The sequence below is a fragment of the Tamandua tetradactyla genome, chromosome 3, assembly GCF_023851605.1.
Source record: "Tamandua tetradactyla isolate mTamTet1 chromosome 3, mTamTet1.pri, whole genome shotgun sequence".
In the NCBI taxonomy this organism is placed as follows: Eukaryota; Metazoa; Chordata; class Mammalia; order Pilosa; family Myrmecophagidae; genus Tamandua; species Tamandua tetradactyla.
This window is the reverse complement of record NC_135329.1, coordinates 80,462,410-80,482,694: the sequence shown is the minus strand read 5'-3', so window position 1 is coordinate 80,482,694 and position 20,285 is coordinate 80,462,410. Positions and strand designations below refer to the sequence as shown.

At 57.2% G+C, this 20,285-nt stretch overlaps 1 protein-coding gene and 4 pseudogenes across 2 annotated transcripts; all 5 read left to right on the top strand.

Moving 5' to 3' along the window:
* Positions 1–52: 52 nt before the first annotated feature.
* LOC143677425 (nuclear pore complex protein Nup153 pseudogene) lies at positions 53–3,158 on the top strand (annotated as a pseudogene).
* Positions 3,159–3,326: 168 nt separating this feature from the next.
* On the top strand, positions 3,327–3,927 carry LOC143677426 (nuclear pore complex protein Nup153 pseudogene; annotated as a pseudogene).
* A 3-nt stretch (positions 3,928–3,930) lies between these two features.
* LOC143675676 (nuclear pore complex protein Nup153 pseudogene) lies at positions 3,931–4,722 on the top strand (annotated as a pseudogene).
* A 4,598-nt stretch (positions 4,723–9,320) lies between these two features.
* Positions 9,321–18,588, top strand: LOC143675675 (uncharacterized). The gene is made up of 9 exons (XM_077151747.1): positions 9,321–9,379; positions 9,604–9,719; positions 9,826–10,396; positions 10,465–11,010; positions 13,596–13,881; positions 14,302–14,367; positions 15,638–15,762; positions 16,602–16,700; positions 17,302–18,588. Exons 1-9 carry the CDS (start codon positions 9,321–9,323, stop codon positions 17,510–17,512), a joined length of 2,079 nt encoding a protein of 692 aa, XP_077007862.1. The 3' UTR covers positions 17,513–18,588.
* On the top strand, positions 18,151–19,776 carry LOC143675674 (uncharacterized; annotated as a pseudogene). Its single transcript, XR_013171671.1, has 5 exons — positions 18,151–18,390; positions 18,544–18,688; positions 18,955–19,128; positions 19,211–19,354; positions 19,647–19,776. The product of XR_013171671.1 is annotated as an uncharacterized LOC143675674 (transcript).
* Positions 19,777–20,285: the final 509 nt, after the last annotated feature.

The window sequence follows — 20,285 nt, the reverse complement described above, 5'->3', positions numbered from 1 at the left end:
TCTCCGCCGCCAAGCCCCCCCTCTGCCAGTGAGCACTGTTGCTCTGCTCCTGTTCTCAACCTCGCGGTCCCCGGGGTGCTGTGTCCCCATCCAGCGGCCATCTGGGCCAAGCCCGGGTGGGGGATTGCCCCAAGGTCCCGCCTCCGGCTCTCCCGCCCCTCTCACCTGCCCCGTCACCCGCCGGTCCCGGCCGGACCAGGAGCCGCAGAGCCTCGCCATGGCCTCCGGAGTCGGAGGACTGGGGAGGGGCGGCGGCAAGATCCGGACACGAACTATCCACAAAGGGCTGATGAAGCCTTATATGCAGGGGCGACCGAGGCATGGGGGCATGCTTAGAAGGCTTACAGAATCCATAAGGAATATTGTGCCCGGATGGCTGCAGAGATACTTCAACACGAATGAAGATGTACATGGGTGCTCAGCAGACACAGGGGAGGTACCACGTGGGCAGGAAAATAGAGAAGATGAGCATCTCAGGCAGGCCACTGAGGAGAGCTCCAGTACTAGTGATGGGAGGATCACTCCTGCACCAACAGCCGATAATACAGAAGAACCTTCAACAACTAGCTCTGCTTCAAGTCATGCAGATGTGTCAACAAGGCCTTCTCTTCATCAGAGCCATCTGCGCGTCTCCATGTTGGAATCCCCTGCCTTATACCGCCGGTCGACTGTATCATTGGCATTGCCAATTGGCGGTTCTGGATTTTCCTTTGTAAAGAAAAATCAGCATGATGATAACAGCTCAACTACCAGTGATTTTTCTTCAAGAGCTTCTGATAAACATATAGCATTAAACTTGTCTGCCTTTGAAACACATTCTTCTTCACTTGGGAATTCTTCGATCCTTCAAACAAATCAGTTTGGGGATTCTCCTTTTTATCCTGGAAAAGCAACATATGGTGCTGCCTCAGCTCCTGCAGGATGGTCTCAACTACGGAGTACTCCTTACCAGGCACCAGTTAGAAGACAGATGAAAGCTAAGCAACTCAATGCACAATCTCTGGGTGTGACTAGTTTAGCAGCTCGGCGAATATTACAATCCTTAGAGAAGATGTCCAGCCCTCTACAGGATGCAAAAAAAATACCTTTTGCGGTTTCGTCACCTGTGAATTATCTTGATAGAAGTTATGTATATTCCACAGATTTTCAGGCTAAAAAAATTAAGCTGGACTCTCAGTATCCCCCTGTTAAGGGACCTTTGATCCCAAAGGCAGTTTCCATAGCAACAAATCACGCTGTTCGTTTTAAACCATCTGTGATCCTTACTCATAAATTGAGAAAGACTTATCAAAGAATAGCTGACAAGTACAAGCACAATACTCAGTATGAAAAAAGTGTGACACCAGGACAAAATAGACAACAAGAAAGTGGATTTCCATGCCCAAATTTCAATCTACCTGCAGCCAACGGGTTATCTTCTGGAATAGGGAATGGAGGCAGCAAAACAAGGCAAGACAGAACACACTTTGCTGCAACTAAATTGCCAAAGGAAAAGGGAATGGAAGTACCGGTATTATCAAAAATCTCTCCACCAATCACCAGTTCTTCACTGACTGTCTGCAGTTCAAGTTCCTCTGGAACCACACCGTCCTCTCCATCACCCATCAGTCCTTCACAACCATTAACAAATAAGGGACAAATGACCTCTCCAAGCAGGACCGGCAGTCCTGAGTTTAGGGTTTCATTTCCAGTTGTAAAAGTCCCTGAGGCAGATATACAATCTCCACCATCTAGTGTGCCTGCTACAAAAGCAGAAATCTCTGACACCGCTAGTACTTCAGACCCAGTGATAAATACTTCAGTTCAAAATATCACTTCTGTGAGTAATACAAGCTGTAAGAAGAAACCGGATGAAGTTTGTGAAGGCCTTTTTAGCCAAGCAAAATCTGTGAAAGAAGGAAATGTCCTAGATTTTGTGGAAAACCCTGGTATCATATCACCGAAGGTAGATCCTTTTGCTGCTCAGCATACTACGACAAGCCAGGTAGTTGATGCAAAACCAGCAATAAGTAGCTTTACTCCTAGTGTAATTGGACTTGAGGAAAGTTTAAAAGGTCAATCATCACGGCGGTGTAAAACATGTCTACTCCGGAACAAAGTTCCGGAAAAGTGCCTGGTCTGTGAAGCTGCAAAGTTGCCATCAAGAGGTGCTGCTAAACAGACTGGAAGTGGGACATCAAATATAAATGGCAAACCAACTGTCTCTGCATCAGGGTCCGGCTTTGGACACAAATGTAATCCAGCAGTAGGAACATGGGATTGTGATACCTGTTTAGTGCACAACAAACCTGAAGCAGGAAGATGTGTTGCTTGTGATACAGCCAAACCTGGAATTGGTGTTCAGTGGTTACTTACATGGCCTGTAAACTCAAGCAGTCCTGAGGTTCGAGGTTCATCTCCACTTGTAAAAGTGACTGAGGCAGATATACAATCTCCACCATCTAGTGTGCCTGCTACAAAAGCAGAAATCTCTGACACCACTAGTACTGCAGACCCAGTGATAAATACTTCAGCTCAAAATATCACTTCTGTGAGTAATACAAGCTGTAAGAAGAAACCAGATGAAGTTTGTGAAGGCCTTTTTAGCCAAGCAAAATCTGTGAAAGAAGGAAATGTCCTAGATTTTGTGGGAAACCCTGGTTTCATATCACTGAAGGTAGATCCTTTTGCTGCTCAGCATACTACGACAAGCCAGGTAGTTGATACAAAACCAGCAATAAGTAGCTTTACTCCTAGTGTAATTGGACTTGGGAAAAGTTTAAAAGGTCAGTCATCACGGCGGCGTAAAATATGTCTACTCCGGACAAGCGAGGTAGTTCCTACAAAACGAGCAAGACGTAGCTTTACTCCTAGTGTAATTGGACTTGGGGAAAGTTTAAAAGGTCAATCATCATGGCGGCGTAAAACATGTCTACTCCAGACAAGCCAGGTAGTTGATACAAAACCAGCAATAAGTAGCTTTACTCCTAGTGTAATTGGACTTGGGGAAAATTTAAAAGGTCAATCCTCACTGCAGCGTAAAACATGTAAAGTTCCGGAGAAGTGCCTGGTCTGTGGAGCTGCAAAGTTGCCATCAAGAGGTGCTGCTGAACAGAAGTGCCTGGTCTGTGAAGCTGCAAAGCTGCTAAACAGACTGGATTTGTGACATCAAATATAAATGGCAAACCAACTGTCTCTGCATCAGGGTCACGCTTTGGACACAAATGTAAGCCAGCAGTAGGAATATGGGATTGTGATACCTGTTTAGTGCACAACAAACCTGAAGCAGTAAGATGTGTTGCTTGTGAAACAGCCAAACCTGGAATTGGTGTTAAGTGGTTTCTTACATGGCCAGTGGCTTCAGAAAGCCTGTAAATATGACTGCTTCATCTTCTAGCTGCCCTGTGACCACTGGTACTTTTGGATTTGGACATGAGCTCAAAAGACCCACAAAATCTTAGGAGTGTCCAATAGGCTGCGTTTCTAATAATGCAAAAGAAAATCAGGATGTGTCCTGTATGTCTGCAAAACCAGAGAGTTTAGTACCTGCTTCAAGTAGCAGCACTCTAGCTGGCTGGCTGTCATCTGGAAGGCAGCTGGAATTGGACAAGTTTAAGAAACCAGAGGGAAGCTGGGACTGTGAAGTATGCCTAGGAGAGAATAAAGCAGTCTTTCAAATGTGTAGCATGTGAAAGTGCAAAACTGGGGAAAAAAATATGAGCTTAAAGGCTTTGTTCATTTTCAAATCCAGCAACCTCAACCTTCAAATTTGTAATCTCATCATCCCCTTCTGGGCCTTCTCAGACTTTAACAAACACTGGAAACTTTTAAAGGAGGCTTCAAATTTGGTGTGTCATCAGATTCTGGGTCCCTGAATTCTATAAGTGGAGGATTAAATTTTCTAAACACATAGGAGATTTTAAATTTGCAGTTTCATATCACTGTTAGCATTTTGGTAGCACCATCTCTTCCTCCAATCCACCTGTGGCCACCTTTGTGTTAGGACAGGTCAGCAATCCTGTGCGCAGCTCTGTCTTTGGTAACTCTACTGAATCCAGCAAATATCAATTTTTGCTATTTTCTCAAGATAAGAAACCAGCAGCCTCATCTAGCATTGGTAGAGCTGTCACCCCATTTGTCTTTGGTCTGGGAAGTCAGCCAATAAACTTCAATCTCTGGTTTCAACTTTGGAGCTACAACCACATCTAGCTCTTCAGGATCCTCCTTTGTATTTGGCACTGGACCTTCAACATCTGCCAGTCCAGCATTGGGTACTAAGAAGTCTCCAACATTTGCATAAAGTCAAAGTGCCAACCGGCCTAATCCCCCAGGCTTTAGATCTGTATCATCTTCAGTAGCATTATTTCCAACTGGTTCTCAGCCTGAACCACCACCTACTTTTGGCACAGTATGAAGCAGTACGAGCCTCCTGTGTTTGCATAACAGCCTAGTCAGTCTGCATTTGTCTCTGGAACAACTCCTAATTCCAATTTGGTTTTCCAACTTGGCATCAGCACTACAAATTTCAACTTCACAAACAATAATCCATCAGGAGTGTTCACATTTGGTGCAAATCTGCCACACACCTCTAGCCCCAGCCCAGCCTTCAGGCTCAGGAGGATTTCTATTTAACCAGTCTCCAGCAGCATTTACAGTGGAGTCAAATGGGAAAGATATGTTTTCTCTTCTGGAACTTCAGCTTCTGCTTGTAAGATAAAGACTGCTCTCAGATGTGGGAAATAGTCACAATGGTTTTATACCCAATAGTTTTATTAACAAGAGCTGGTTCCCTGCATTCAGATAAGGGATTATACTATGTGCTGGAGTTATCCGAAGTGAGATCTGCCAGACATCTTTAATTTTGAGATTTTCCTCCTTGCTCTTTCTTTATGCCTCACCCCGTCCAAAAAAAAAAAATTGCCGGACTGATGGTTGATTCTTCAGCAAGAATATTATATGATCCAGAAAATTACTCACTGATTTTACATGGTCTGGCTGTACACAAGAATAGAGGCCAAACATGAATGACTTTGTGTAAAATCTCTTTGTTTGCACCATTCATGTGCATTGATATGCATTTATGGAATTCTTTGAGGTTGTAGTTATATTTCAGGAGTTTTGTATTTATTAGAGGGTGTTGAAATGAATGATTTCTATGCTGAGTTTATGCTGTGTATGTGTGAAGTGAGTGAGTTAGGTACATGGGGCACTAAAATTTTCTGATAAATGAAGCCTGATTAAGACTGGCCCATGCACAGGACTTGTTAGATCTATCTAGTTCTCAGTTTAATAATTATATGCTATTTCTCTATTCTCCTTGTTATGATTATCACCTACCTTGTTTTTTTCATTGTTTATTATAAAATGTGTAAATACTATTTTGTTTCTATACTTTTTTGGCATAAAATAAATCTTGAACTTGAAATTTTAATTTTGTGCTAGAAATTTTTTGTTGTTTAATCTTGTCTCAGATCTTATTATGGAAATTTCAAAGTTGCCTTAATCCATTTATTTTTAAAATTGAGGATTGTTGATGTGAATTTATTGGCTTTTTTGATATAATTTTGTTTGGACAAAAATCAGTATTGCACAAAGCATTAAGCAAATATTTTTATATGTACTGAAATGGACATGATGACTTTTTTTTTAAAAGTTTTTTTATTAAGTAAAAATTAACAAACAAAACATTAAAATATCATTCCATTCTACATATACAATCAGTAATTCTTAATATCATCACATAGTTGCATATTCATCATTTCTTAGAACATTTGCATTGATTTAGAAAAAGAAATAAAAAGACAATAGAAAAAGAAATAAAATGATAATAGAGAAAAAAAGATTATACATACCATACCCCTTACCCCTCGCTTTCATTTACCACTAGCATTTCAAACTAAATTTAACATTTGTTCCCCCTATTATTTATTTTTATTCCATATGTTCTACTCTTCTGTTGCTATAGTAGCTAAAAGGAGCATCAGACACAAGGTTTTCACATTCACAGAGTCACATTGTGAAAGCTCTATCATTGTTCAATCATCATCAAGAAACATGGCTACTGGAACACAGCTCACTAGTTTCAGATATTTCCCTCCAGCCACTCCAAAACACCATAAACTAAAAAGGGATATCTATATAATGTATAAGAATAACCTGGATAACCTCCCCACTTTGTTGGAAATCTCTCAGCCACTGAAACTTTATCTCATTTCTCTTCCCCCTTTTTCTCACCACACTTGCTTTTGAGGTCTCAGGTGAGAAACAAAGGAAGCACTAGTATCTGGGAACATGGAACTGTATCTTAAAATCCACAATCGGGGGCTCGCCACCCCCATGGCCCGTTAGCCAGCTTAGCACAGGCCTGTCACCCACCATTCCTGAGGGGCCAGGGGCAGCGGGCCCAGGGCAGCCACCCCCGCTCTCTTCCCTACACCCCTCACTCCTGGGCATGCAGACTGAGATGGCGGATCCCACAGGTGGCAGGAGTCCGCGGGCCCGGCCGCCCCCTTGCCCATCCCCCCCAGACACGGCTATTCCGCAGACCCCAGATGCTGCCCTTGGAGGGAACTGGCTGTCCTGGGGCCTGTCCGGCACGGACGGATTCCTCAGAGGAGGTGTCTGAGAGTCAAGGGCAGCCTTTCTTCGTGTGAGTCCATTCAGGACGTGCCAGGCCCGGACTCCAGGCCACGGCTCACCCCACTCACGGCCCAGCAGGCCCCGCACGGCAGCAGCGCCATCCACTCACGGGCACTGTGTCCAGGCCCGGCTGCCCTTGCCAACTGCGGGGTACATGTGTGGACCCTGGGGAGTCGCTGGGGGTCAGCTTGTGGGGGAGGGGGAGGGACGCTGGGTGCAGGAACCAGGGTGGGCCGGGGCCAGCTGGGCCCCTCCGCAGCTTGGGTGGCTGAACCCAGTGGGGGATTGGAGACCTTCCAGCTGGAAAGCGTGGACAGGTCAGCACCAGGCTGGCCTGAGTGAGGACGGCGGTGGGGTGCCCCGCAGAAACCCTAGCTTTGGGTGCTCCCCAGACACCGACTGGGGAGGTGAATCAGGGGGAGTTCAGCCACACAGGGAGGGGCTGTAGATGGTGAGATGGGTTGGGGGCCTTTCCCAGCTTTGGCTGCAGTGGCCTGGGCAGGTGGCTGTACCCTGAGGGCACCCCAGGCCCTTCCTCCTTGTCCCTGACATCTGCCCCTTGGCCCCTCCCGTTGCCTCTTCACCTCCCTTGTCGCTGGGGGTCTCTCACCTTCCTGTACCTCCTCCTTCCCCAGCCCCCCCACTGCTTCATGTGGGCCTGGAGGTTGTCACAGGGACCGTGGCCCCAGCTGCTGACCCCAGCCAGCCCCTCCTGCTGGCAGCCAGGCCCTGTCACCTGTAGATTGTAGAGTTGGAGGGGTGGGGAGGGGGCAGCGGTCAGAGAAGACTTGGGGAGACCGTGGAGAACCATGGGGCACCTGTCTGCTGCCGGCCACGTCTGAGCCCCACTGTGAGATGTGGGCCTGAGGCTGGGTGACAGAGCACAAGGCAGCTGCCACTTCCCCTGTGGCCTGAGGCAGGTGGCCAGGCGGTGGCAGGACAGCGTGGCTGGGGCCAGTGCCCACCTCTGAGCCCCGAGGTCCAAGAGCCGGACCTGAGAAGCTGGCACCTGAAAACATGGGGTTCGGGGAGTTTGCCGTGACCCAGGCTGAAGGCTGCTGCAGGGTCTCAGCTTCCCAAAGACCCAGAGGCGGGTAGGACCTGAGGACCCTGCCCCGGGGGCAGCCCTGTTGCCTGTACCAACCACCCGGGGTTGGGGTTTGGAAATGGAGTCCCACCCCCCTGAGGCCACTCTTGCCTGTAGGGGTGCTGGGCTGCCCCTTGTGGCTCAAGAGTGCGCGTGCCCCCAGGGGTGCTGCATGGAAACCCAGCAAGCAGGGCGGCCGCGGGGCAGAGGCCGCCTGCGAGAAATCGGATGGGAATGTTCCAGAAAGGCCCAGAGGCCGGGGGGGTGTTATCACCACCCCCACCTCGGGGAGGACAGGCACAGCCACTCCAGGGATGCCAGGGGCCCTGGAGAGGAAGGTGCCAGTGCCCAGCAGACAGCGCCAGGCTCTGGAGGAGGCTCTTTGGAGCTGAGGAGGGGTCCACTTTGCTGTCCACAAAAGCATCATTTTCCAATGGGCCCAAGGGAACAAAGAATGACACGGCCTCGGAGACTGACCCCTGACCCCCTCTGCACTTCTCAACTGAGCCGAGGACCCCCCCCACAGCGACCACAATCACCCAGAGGTGTCCACTCCAAAGCACTGGAATATTCTTTTATAAACATGACTACTTGATTTGAGGGTCCTAAAAAAATGGTTTCTGCAGAGCAAGAGTCCTCCCGAAGAGAAATAACTTCCCAATTAACGCTAAACTTTTTAGAAGGCTCCGGAGAAGACTCTAACCAAGTTCAACTCTCCAGTGGCTCTGGCCGCCCGTCGGGCCATTTTCCACAGCACCTGGGGGAGTCTGAGGTGGGGGTGCCCCCAGCGCATCTCCTAAAGGGCGGGCGGGATTAGGGGAGGGGTGGGGCTTCCCGACACATGCTGGCACCTGCCGTGCCTGCTCCCCAGTGAGGGGTCACCGCGGCTCTCCTCTGCACCCAAGGCCTCCAGTCCCCCGCCTTTCCTGGGGCCAGGTGCTGACCAGAGGGGGACTGGCCTGAGCAGCCAGGAGACCAGGAGGCCCAACCCCAGGCCTTTTTTTTTTCCCCTCCCGAATACAGTCTTTTATTTATTTTCTTCAGATTCAAAGTTTATGTGTTTTAATTATATAAACATGAAGAGTTGGTTTTGCAAACTAAAAATATTCACTCATTAAAACTATATTAATGCTTTAATAAACTATAAAAAAAAATGAGATAAAACATGTGCACTTCTAGACCCGCATGTCAGTCCTGCCAGATCCCTGCAGAGGGAATTCCCAGCACGCCCTCACTCATCTGTGTGAGGACACAGAGCAATTCCTGTTTAGACACACACCTCTATTTGTCCAGCATGGTCTGCCCTCCTGTTCTTAATGGTTTCCTTCCGCTGTGAGTGTGCATGTTCAATTGCCTGCTTTTTAGAGCAGACATTGACCTTCCTCACCCACCAGCCATTGGAGGAGGACTCGGTCCACGCAGATGATTGATTCGACCCACTCTTTGGGGAGGGTTTCCTGGTGGCCCTCTTCCATCATCATATCTGGAATCAGATGAGCTTCCATAGCCTCTTCTTTTTTTGTCCAGACGGTGCTCTCAGTCCGGTCAGCTGGTGCCAGACTGGCCCCGAGGCCAGGCCCTGTCCCCTGGAGCCTGGGGGTGAATGAGCATCCGGATGGCGAAGGCCAAAGCAAAATGGGGCGCCCCTCGCTGGCCCAAGACTCCAGGGCTCAAGTGTGCAGGAGGGCACAGACCTGAGCCCAGCTCAGGAGGGCCTGGGGGCCCCACACCTCCAGGGGACCTGAGGCCACCCTGCGTTTCCAGCTCCCGGGCCCCCTTCCCAGAGCCCTGAATGAGGGGTGCCCAGAAAGGCCGAGGTGGTAGGCCTGGGTGGGGGGACCTGTCCCAGCAGGCCCCACAGGGGAGTGACATCTGCCTGTGGCACCCCCCTCCCAAAGATCCAGGCCCTGGAAGGTTGGAGATGGCCCCGGAGGCCCCTGCAGGGGCAGCTATGCCCAGGGCTGCAGGCCCGGGAGGGGCGTGGGTGTGCCTGAGCGTCTGCTGCCACCGCGTGGTGAGCCTCCACGTCCCGGAGGGGGGGGCGGGCCCGCCGGGGCGTCCCTGGGCTCCCCCATGGCGCCCACTCCCTCCCTCAAGCTCGGGTTGCCTCTTTTCCTTAGGGACTCCGCCAGGGCCGGACGCCGCGGGGCGGAAAGTGGGGCCCCCGAACCTCCAGCACCCCCATTTTCTGCTCCTCCTCCTCCTCCTCCTCCGAGGCCTACGGCAGGTCTCCGGAGGAGGGAAGGGGCCCCTGGGGGTGGGAGATCCCGACCGCTATTCTGGGAGGGCAGCCGCCCCCGCCCCTCTGGAAAATGGCCTCCGCGCCCTTGCCCCGCCTCCGCGGCGGCGACGGAAGGCGCCCAGCCTCAGTTTCCCCAAAGAGTGGGCTCCGGGGGCCTTCCGCTCCGACGGCCACCCGCGCCTGGGGCGCAGGGCGGCGAGGGGCCAGGCTGGGGTAGGCGTCCCCCAGGGTCGGCGTCTCCGCGGGCGGCTGGAGACCGTGCGGGGGCGGGCCTCCCTCCACTTCCGCCGGACGCGTGCGCGCGGGGCGGGGGCGGGGGTGGCCGATGGAGGCGCCGGGGGCGGTGCGCAGGCCGCGGCCCAGGCTGAGCCGCCTGAGGCCGCCCGCGGGGGACGGGGGAGACGGGCCGGGGGCGCGGGCTGGGTGCTCGCCCCACGCCCCCCACTCAGGTGCCTCCGCGCCGCCCGCGCCCCTCCCTCGTGGGCGCCCCCGCTGAGCCCCCCGCCCTCCCCCCCAGGCGCCCTCGGGACCCGTCGTGGTTCCTCGGCGACGCCGCGAGCGAGCGGGACCAGCTGTGGAGCGCGCTGCTGCGCGCCGCGGGCTCCGACCCGAGCCCGGCGGGAGACCCGCTGCCGCCGCTGCCCGCCGCGCCAGGCCAGGTGGGGCCACGTGGGGCCTCCGGGGCGAGGGCGCGAGCCCGAGGCGGCGGGGCGGGCAGGCCGCGGTGGGGGGCGGGCCCCGACGACCTAGCCGTTTCGCAGGATCCCGGGCCCGGCCCGGAGTGCGAGGCACCCCCGGAAGTCTTCAGGGTGGGTCCCCGGGCCTTTCTCTGGACGCCCCTGCCCCCGGCTCCAGGGGCCGCAGGGGGCCTGGCCCGCTCCTCCTCGCTGCCTTGCGCGGCGGGGCGGCACCCGGGGTCCCTGTCGGTGTCTTCGGCTTCGTCGCCCTGCCTTCACCCCACGCCTGAGCCGCCCGCAGACCCCAGTGCCGAGGAGCTGCCGTCGGGGGAGGAGCCGCCGGCCCTGGAGAGCTGTCCCATGTGCCAGGCCCCCTTCGGGTCCACGTGAGTGTCCCCACCAGGCTCCCTGGGTGACTCAACCCTGTGGAAGCCACAGCCCTATCGTCCACAGGCCAAGGCCCCCCACCCGCTCAGCGCTGCCCAGTTGTGACCCCTTGAGGTAACGTTTTAGGGATAGAATGGGCCGAAGGGCAGGGTTCATGCTGCTGCCTGCCTTCCGGTGGCCCATGGCCTGGCTGCCAGCCACCTGCCCTCCCCGGGGCTGCCGGGGCCTAGACTGCCCTGGCCCCACGCCCCCCAGCAGAGGCGGCCCCCAATGGCCCCGGGTGTGCTGGGCTCTCAGAGCTCAGGTTGTCGACTCTTAAGAGAAAAGTCCCCGTCGCTGGTACTGAGTCGTCTCGTCCTTGGTGGACCCAATGGAGACATTCAGGCGTTGTCTTCTGAGTCCGGGGGATGGACCCTGATTCTGCCAAGGAGCTAGACGCCTGCTGTGCAGCATGGGGCTGTGGGCCTGCGCATCCCGCGTGCCAGGAGCCCGAGCCCCAGCGAGTGACCCAAGTCCCTGGGCACGCGGGTTAGGTTCCTCGGGTGGGGCAGGTTCCACGGGGCGCCGCGGGCTCCGGGAGCAGACCCGGCTCCCGTCAGGACACACGGTCCCGAGTCCTCCCGGGAGGTGCTCAGACGGCGCCTTTTCCAGCTGTGAGACTCGGGTTCTTAAGTCGGGTGCGGGGCTCCCCCACACTGCCCGGCGCTCCCAGCGCCAAGCCCTGAGGTCAGGGGTGGGAAAGCCACGTGCCCCTGAGGGTCCTCGGCCTGCGCTGTGCCAGCGACACCATGCTTCGTGCACGAGGGCGCACGGCCGCGATCCTCCTGATTTGAATTTTACCTAACGCAGCCGCCGGTCCTGGGCACAGGGAGGCAGTGCCCAACGATGCCCACAGGGCCCCACAGGCCCCCACGTCTGGCGTCCTGCCCAGCACGCAGCCTTGTCCCATGGGCAGTCTAGGGGATGTGAGGGCGCCCAGGGCGGAGCTGGGCTTTGCGGGGGCGCCCCGCAGAGGCCCGCGCTGCCCCTCTCCTGTTCCCTGGGGACTTCTTGTCTTTGGGTCACCTGCGTTTCCAGGTAGGCTGAAAAGACTCCTGAGACAGGAAGGCCAGCCTGGCCTCGACCTGTGGAGCAGTTGCTTGGGCAGCTCGAGTTCTGGCTGAGGCCCTCGAGCTGGGCCATCGGCGACACTCAGGGCAGGTCCAGCTCAGCCTGGCGCTGCGAACACCTCGGTTGGGCACCGGCCCCTGGGGTGCAGAGGTGGCCGGGGAGAAGGCGTGCCCCATGCCATCAGGGACGCCCACTTCTGCGCTGGTGCAGGGCGGGGCACGGCAGGAACCTTGGGCCAGAGGAATTGGGAGGTGTCCCTGTTAGTGGCTGTGATGGCATCTGGCAGCCACCCCAGAGAATGGCTCATTTTGGCCTGTTCTTGGGGCTTTCCGACAAGGGGACGGGTGCAGGGCTGAACCCCAGGGGCTTGCCCGCAGCTGGGAACGCTGGAGCAGACAGACCAAGCTCAGGTCCCACCGCCCCTTGGTCACCTAACAGGGGCCGCCCAGCTCCTCTCCAGCAGCCGGTGGGGGGGGGGGGGGTCGGCAGGCGGGACAGGCTGTGGGCTTCCTTCTAGGGGAGACGGAACCTGTGCTCCGTCCCCTTCTGGGTGGGAGGAGGCCTGGGTGCTGATCGAGACTCAGTCCCGAAGCCACCACAATGTGGGGAACTCGGCCGCTGCCCCGAGTTCAGGACTCACCCACTGGCCGAGCACTAAGGCAGGGAGCAGAGCAGGCCGGAGCAGGGAGGATGGCCGGACGCTTCCCAGGGGCTTCCCGCCAGGGCTGCCACCACAACGACTGGGCAGTGACCCCTCTGCTGGCCTGGGGATGTGCCAGGACACTGGTTCTGAGGATGCCTGGTAGCCTTGGGAATTTGCACTCAGAGCAGCATCTGCCAGGGGTGGGAAAGCTGTTGCCGGCCTCACCACAGCCTGGACCCCGATGGCCGCCAGGGTGCACGGGGCGGTGGCGACCTGCCCGGCCTCAGCCCCCTGTGTCCCACAGTGCCTGCGCTTGTGGTCTCTGCTTCTGCTGTGGTCTTTGCCTGCAGCTGTTGCTCGAGGCTGGTGGGACTGGCAGATCTGCCAGGAAGCAGGGTTCCCGGGGTCCCGGAGGGCTGGTTTCACCCCCCCATCCCATGCGGGTGGTCTGGGGTAGAAGTCTCATCCCTAGCAAGTGCCCCGTGTTTCCCAGCCCACTGCAAGGAACCTACAAGGACACTAAAGCAACAGCTTGATTGGGCGTTCGGCTGGGGTGGCCCAGGAAGTCCGTATAGCCTGGGGGTTGAGCTGTTTGCCTGTGGTCCCCAGACCCCTTTCTCAGCTGCAGCTGGTTGGGGTGTCGGCTTCACCCCGACTTCCACCTACATCAGCATTGGCCCTACAGCAGGGCACGAGGGCGGGTGAGGGACACTCGTGGGAGGGGGCAGCAGTCAGCTCTCTCTGCGGGGGCAGTTGGGGTCAGTGTCCAGAGGGAAGGGCGAGGGCGTGTCTCTCCCCAGCGAGTGGGTGACCAGCTGTCCCCACCCGCAGGATGTCCCAGCTGGATGTTGATGGCCACCTTGCTCAGTGCTTGCTGAAAGCGCCGAGGACATGGCATGGTGAAGTGGAGCCCATGGACACCGCCTGCCTGGCTCTCATCTCTCCCCTCATCTGTCCCTGTGTCCACATGGCCTGGCTCTCTGTGCACCATGGCTGTTGCGTGGAGATGTGTCCATTAAAGGTGCCTGTTGGACACAGAGGTCGTGTGTCTTACGTTGGGTCCTTTCTCACGTCTGCCCGAGGGCACAGGAGCCTCCGGCTGCGATCAGACGCACTGGTCAGTGACTTGCTGGGCAGGTCGGGGTGGCCCCCGTGTCGTGGCCGCGTATCCCCCATGTGCCCTGGGGCTGACCTGTGGCTCAGGTGTTTGGCACGGAGGCACTTTCTTGTCCTCGACTGGCAGTTCTACGGCAGCGTGTCCTGGAACAGGGATTTACCCAAGGAAAGCGCTTGGGGCTGGGGGGCAGCCATTGGCTGGCTGAGGTGATGCGGGGAGTCTTCAGACCTGGTAGGGGTGGGGAGACCAGGCATAATGTGGAAAGCCAAGGTTAACGCGTCCTCCCAAAACAGCTTCCAAACCTTTGCCTTACGGAGAGGCCTCCCGTTGTGCCCGTGGCGGCAGCACAGGCGTTGCAGGGAGCTTTAGTAGAGGCGCCCCTCGCCCCCTCACCCACTGACCTCAGCGCCCTCCCCGCAGAGGGAACCCCTCGCCCAGCCTTCGAGGACTGCAGAGACACAGACTGGTCTGCAGCTAGTTGCCAGTGTGAGGATTTCTTATTTTCAAACCATGTATAATTACATCGTTCAGTTTCTTTAATTTATAAAACAAATGTCTTCATGTAAAAATCCTCCCACGGTGAAGAGAGCGTGAGTCCCACGTGTGTACACGAGCTCGGTGTGACCGGCGCCGCCAAGCCCCTGGTGTCCTAGGGTTGTGGCAGGTTCCCCCGCTGGGGTGGGGGAAGCCAACCCCCAAGTGCGAGGGGTGGTCGCATCATCACATGCAGGGCAGGCACCTCTCCTGTGCACCTGGAAAGGAAGTCACCAGGTGCCACCTGTCCTGAAGGTGGGGAGGCCCCTCCAGCGCCCAGAGGCCATGGAGCTGCATGTTGTCAGCACTTCCCTTCCCTCCCCTCCGTTTACCTGGCCATTTATTTGTATCAGATGGACCCTGCCATATTGTTGTCTGCTTCAGGTTATCATCCAGTACTACTGTATTTTCTTTCTTAAATTGTTCCAGCTTTGGCCCCTGGGAGCGTGTGGGGTGGTTGGAGTGCTTCATTGCATTTCTCTCTTTCTATTTATCCTGCTTTCCTTATGCTCCTTTCTCCCTTCCCATGTTCAGTTGGGTTTATCACATTTCAAATAAATTTTATTGTGGTAACACCTGTTTTAAGTTGCTAACGCTGCTGGAATGCAATATACCAGTAATGGGTTGACTTTTTTCAATAGGGATTTATTAGTTTACAAATTTACACCTCTACAGCCACGAAAATGTCCAAATTCAGGCATCAAGAGAAAGATACCTTCTCTGAAGAAAGGCTACTGGCATTCGGGGTTCCTCTGTCAGATGGCAGGGCACATGGCTGGCGTCTGCTGTCCTTTGCTCAGGGTTCGTTGCTTTCAGCTCCTGGTTCTAGGGGCCTCTCTGAGCTTCTGTGGTGCTTTCCTTTCTCAGCTCTCTGCAGGGGCTTCTTTGCTAAGCTCTCTCCAAACTTCTCGTGTGCTTCTCTCAGCTTTTTCTGTGTTTATTTTCTCATAAAGGGCTCCCGTAAAGACGATTAAGACCCACCTTGAATGGGCTGGATCACAGCTTGATAGAAACCATCCTAACCAAAAGCTCCCACCAGCAGCAGGTCTGCCCTCCCAGGAATGGGTTAAAAGAACATGGTCTTTTCTGGGGTACAGAAAGCCTCACACCGGCACGACACCCAACATCAAATTACCCATCCTGACCACTTTCACAGACACCACTCAGTGATGTTAATTTCATGCTATATGGCATTTTCTTCATTTTTTTCTTTCTCCCACAGACCTGGAAGCTCTGCATCTATTTCTTGTTTCACCGGTTACCTGAAAGCATTCGCATCACATTTTCGGTTGTAATCAATATCCCAGCATCTCCCTCACCCTGCTGGGATCTCAGGCTGCAGACCTGGTAGGCTCATCGCATCGCCCAGGGTGTGGTGGGCCAGGACTTTGGTTTCTCTTTGTTTTTATAAACTTTGTCCACCCTGGGCTCCCCCAAAGCCGACCTGGAGACCTTTATTCGGGCTGGAAGCCCCGGTGGAGGAGCAGGAAATGAGCCAGGGAAGAGGCAGCTCAGGGTGTTCCTGAGCCGGCCACGCTGTGGACACGGGAGCTCAGTGCCCCTAGGGACCTGGGGAGGCCATGTCACAGCACAGCTCCCCGAGGAGTCGCCCCTCCCAGCCAGCAGACTCGGGCCGCCGGCCTCCTGCCCCTGCAGCCTGGAGGGGGGCGGTCCCTTTCCTCCCCTGTCCTCACCAGCTGGGTCATGCTGCACTGGAGCCCCAGCTCTCGGCCTGGAGGTGGGGGTCCGGAGGGGACCTTGGGGACAAATATGCCAGGGTGGGTGGGGCAAGGCCTCTTTGATCGTTCCCCACCTCCGGGGCAGGTCCCACTCTTCACTGGGAGAAGGGAACGAAACCTGCAGGTGCAGGGCTCACAGGAGGCTGAGGAGGCCAAACCTCCAGACCTCCACCCAGATGTCCCCACATGTGGCAGGGTCCCAGGCTTTCCGCACCAGGGCCATGACCTTGGCCAGCTTTCAACACTGATGAACTGCAGCCACTGTGGCCATCAAGTCCTGGCTTACACCGCTGCAGGAGTGGAAAGCAAGGAAGCTGCATGAGACCAGAGCAAGCTCACACCTGGTGCTCATGCTTGAGGCACATAACTGGTCTCACACCTGGTCTCTCACCTGTTGCTCACACCTGGTGCTCAAGCACCTGTTACCCCCTCTCCACTGTCTGCCAGCTTTCTGGAGAGCATCATCAGCGGTGCTTGCACGGGCCATCTGATTCCTTCATGTGTTCCCTTCTGTCTCCTGCTTCACCACCAGCCAGAGTGCAACAGGTAAGCTGCCTGGGGTGTGTGCCCTAGTGAGGGACCCAACTTTCACCTGCCCTCTCTGCCGCACATGGAACCGCACAGGTGCCACCCCAAGACACAGTATGGATGCAGGGGGAATGGGGTGGAGGCAGCACTGGGCCAGGGGGAATTCAGCAGAGCAGCAGAGCCGGCCAGCCTCGGCCCAGCACGGCAACGCTGCAGGTGAGAGCTGCCCATCGGAGCATCTTGCCTGGGGCCACTCGCAGCCTTCAGGGCCCCGGGTGCCCAGGAGGGGTGCAGCCCCAGGCAAGGCAGGCCTGTCGCTGTCCTTTCAGTGGCTCTGGTGGCAGTGGCAGGGTTGTGGGCTCCTCTCTGCACGTTCTGTTCTGGAAGCAACTCGAGGTTCCCTGCTTGGGGGAGGCCTGGCCTGAGTGTGGAGCCGGGTCCAGGGGCTGTGTCTGGGGGTGGTACCTGTGCTGCTGTCCCCCTGGTGCCCAGAGACCATGCCTCATGGGGCCCGTGGGGAGGGGCCCTGGGGTACAGTCACAGCCTCTGGTCACCGACTGCCCAGGTGCCCGGGCCCCACCCCAGCAGGCCGGTCAGTCTCTGTCCTTTGCCATCCTAGGTGGCATCGGGTTGGAGACGTGAGCTGGTGTCATCGAGACGGTGACTTACTGCCAACTCCTTCCCTTGTCGTTTCGGGAATTTGGAGAGAAAGGAGCGGGGGATCCTTTTCCACCAAGGCTGTTGTGGTCAAGCTCTGTGCCGCTCCCTCTTTGGGTGGCCGGGGTCCTGGGGTGGGGGGTGGGGTCTACACTGTGGCCTGCGCTCTCTGAACAAGATGAGGGTCGCAGCCCCCTCCCCTATGGAGCCCAGGCAGGTTCAGCACCTGTGTCCCCAGACCCAGGCCACTGCAGCCCCAACAGCCTGGCTTCTTGGTGACCCCAAGACCTGCCCTGAGCCCCGTGGGGGACATGACCTCTGCCCAGGGGGTAGCCAAGGCCAGGGAGGAGCCTGGCTGCAGCGAGGACCCTGAGAGCACCCCTCTCCAGCCCCTGCCCTACACCCCTGGGCCAGCGCCACCTGGAACCTTCTGTGCTGGTCAGCACAAATCCCGCAGCCTCAGCAGCTGGCCCAAGGCTGGCTAGGTCCTGGTGGGTGGCACTGAGGCCACCGTCACCTGCTCACACGCATCAGGGGCCCAGGGCTGTGAGCCCATGGAGTGCCCCAGGGACAATGCTACGGGGTGGGGGGTGGTGAGCTGGGGACTCTGGGCTGTGATAGTCCTGGGTGGGGAGCAGGAGGGCGATGAGGAGCCCCCAGGGACCCCAACCTACCTGGCAAACAACCTGGCGCTGGTCAGAGGGGCCTGAGAGGGTGGCGGCGCAGCCTGGGCTCTGACTGGTTAGTTAGGCTCAGAAAGCAGGGGGGTGTTGGCATGTATATGTGTGTGCATGCGAGTGTGCAGGAGTGCATGCACGTGTGGGTGAGTGCCGAGGGTCCACGTGACATCAGGAGTGACTGCCTGGGTACAGAGCCCCTGGGACCCCCGACCCCGCGAGCAAGCAGGCTTGACCCCCAGCTGGGCCTCCCTGTGCTGTTCAACCCACCAGCCCCTGAAGGCTGCCCCAGGCCACCCGGCTCCAATCTGTCCCCACAGCCAGCACAGGCCGCCATGAGAGCCGTGGCAGAAGGCGGGCAGGGCGGCCTCGGGGTGGGGGGCAGACGAGATGAGGGCGTCACCCCTGGAGGGAACCGTGGTGCCCGGGCTCGGCATCTCCCTGCCCGCCTGGCGCCACTGCGAGGGTCCCCCGGGTCCCCCGGGACAGGTGGGGCTGTGGGGAAGGACTGGTCTCTCCCAAAATAGGGTGGCAGGATCACTCCTGCCATAAAAGGCCGTGGAATCTGGACCCCGGGGACCCCAAGGAGCCAGGCCCCTCTAAAACGCCGCTGCTACCGCCACGCGTCGGCGCCTGGTGCCAGCCGGCCGCAGAGCCCCAGCCGCGTTCATGGTAGAGCCGGCCCAGGGGCTTGGGAGGCAGGCGGGCGCCGAGCTCCCCGACACTCAGACCCTCTTCCCGGGGCAGGGGCCCACCCACGCGGCAGCCAAGACCCCCAAGCCTGGCTTCGTGCACGCGGGAAGCCTCGCCCTAGGGCCCCCACCTGCTGCTGCCTCGCAGCCCCAGCCCCCCGCGCCCCAGCCTCCCCATGCTGTGGGCCTCAGGGGCTGCCGGGCGGCTGGACGGGTCCTGGCGGGGCGGGCGCTGTGTCCCCACAGGTGGAGCGCCTGACGGCCGGCAGGTCGAGGAGTACAAGGGCGTCTTCGAGATGTTCGACGAGGAGGGCAGCGGGCAGGTGAAGACAGACGAGCTGGAGCGGCTCATGAGCCTGCTGGGCTTCAACCCCACCAAGGGCGAGCTGGCCTCCATGGCCCGGGACGTGGACCGCGACAGTGAGCGGGCGGCCCTGCACGCGGGGCGGGGATGGGGTGGGCCCGGGCCTGGCCGGGCGCCCACCCCCTCTGGTCCCAGCAGACAGAGGCTTCTTCAGCTGCGCCGGCTTCTGGCCCTCATGAGGGTCCACCAGGAGAAGGCCCAGCACCAGGAGGGGCAGCTGCGGGCCGGCTTCCGCGTCTTCGATCGGGAGGACAAGGGCTACGGCGACTGGGACAAGCTCAAGTAGGGCCGCGAGGGCGGGGCAGGGCCGGGGCCGGGTCGCATGGCGCGGTGGGAGGGGTGGGGGCGGAGCACGGTGTCCAGGTGGGGCGGGGGCGACTGCTGGGCTCAGCGCGGCCCCGGCAGGTACATGCTCATGAACACAGGGGAGCCCCTCAGCGAGGTGGAGGCTGAACAGATGCTGAGGGAGGCCAACAGGGATGGGGACGGCACCATCAATTACGAGGGTGAACACGGGGTGCTGGGGGTGGGGGGCCAGGACCAGGGCGTGGCTGACCTGTTCCTCTGTCCCGAGTTCATGGCTATGATGACCGGAGAGTCCTTCAAGCCGGTCCAGTACAGCAGCTGCTGTGGCCTTCGGGAGCTCCCCAAGTGGTCCCTGCCCGCTTCCCCACCACCCACGTCCAATAAACAGTGGGGCCTGACTCTGAGCCTCATTGTCCTCAGGACTGGGGGGTCGGGGGTGGTGGACAAAAAGGGGGCCCAGAGAGGGTGGGGTTTTCTGGCCCATTACCTGCACGTGGCTGCACCGTGGCTGCTGTGGCACCGGACATGGCACCCCTCATCCAAACTGGCCACCTGGGCAGCTGCAGCCCTCCAGGATGTACCCCACAGATAACATTGGGCACGGACTAGGGGTGGGCACAGTGCCCACAGTATCCTGAAACCCTTTTCGTATAAGTGGAGAACACCTAGAAACAAACTTTATTCTCTTTCCAAAAAGCTGCAGACATCACAGCTGCTGTGAGAGCCAGGGCTCTGGCCCACAGGGCCTCCTTTGGGCCGAGGACCTGCTGGGGTCGGGCTGGGGCTGACCATTACTCAGCGACAAGGTGGGGGTTGCAGCAGTGTGCTGGGGGAGCAACCCCCGCAGGGTGGTGGGCAGGCAGGGGATCCACGCCCCAGACCCAGATGCCCACCTCCTCTGAGCCTG

Excerpts from the sequence above, each read along its gene's own strand:
- LOC143675675 (XM_077151747.1), top strand. The coding sequence starts at position 9,321 with ATGGCGAAGGCCAAAGCAAAATGGGGCGCCCCTCGCTGGCCCAAGACT. Across the intron at positions 13,882-14,301 it reads GGCTGCGATCAGACGCACTG|AGGGAACCCCTCGCCCAGCC; the intron begins GTCAGTGACTTG and ends CCCTCCCCGCAG. Across the intron at positions 16,701-17,301 it reads CACCAGCCAGAGTGCAACAG|GTGGCATCGGGTTGGAGACG; the intron begins GTAAGCTGCCTG and ends TTGCCATCCTAG.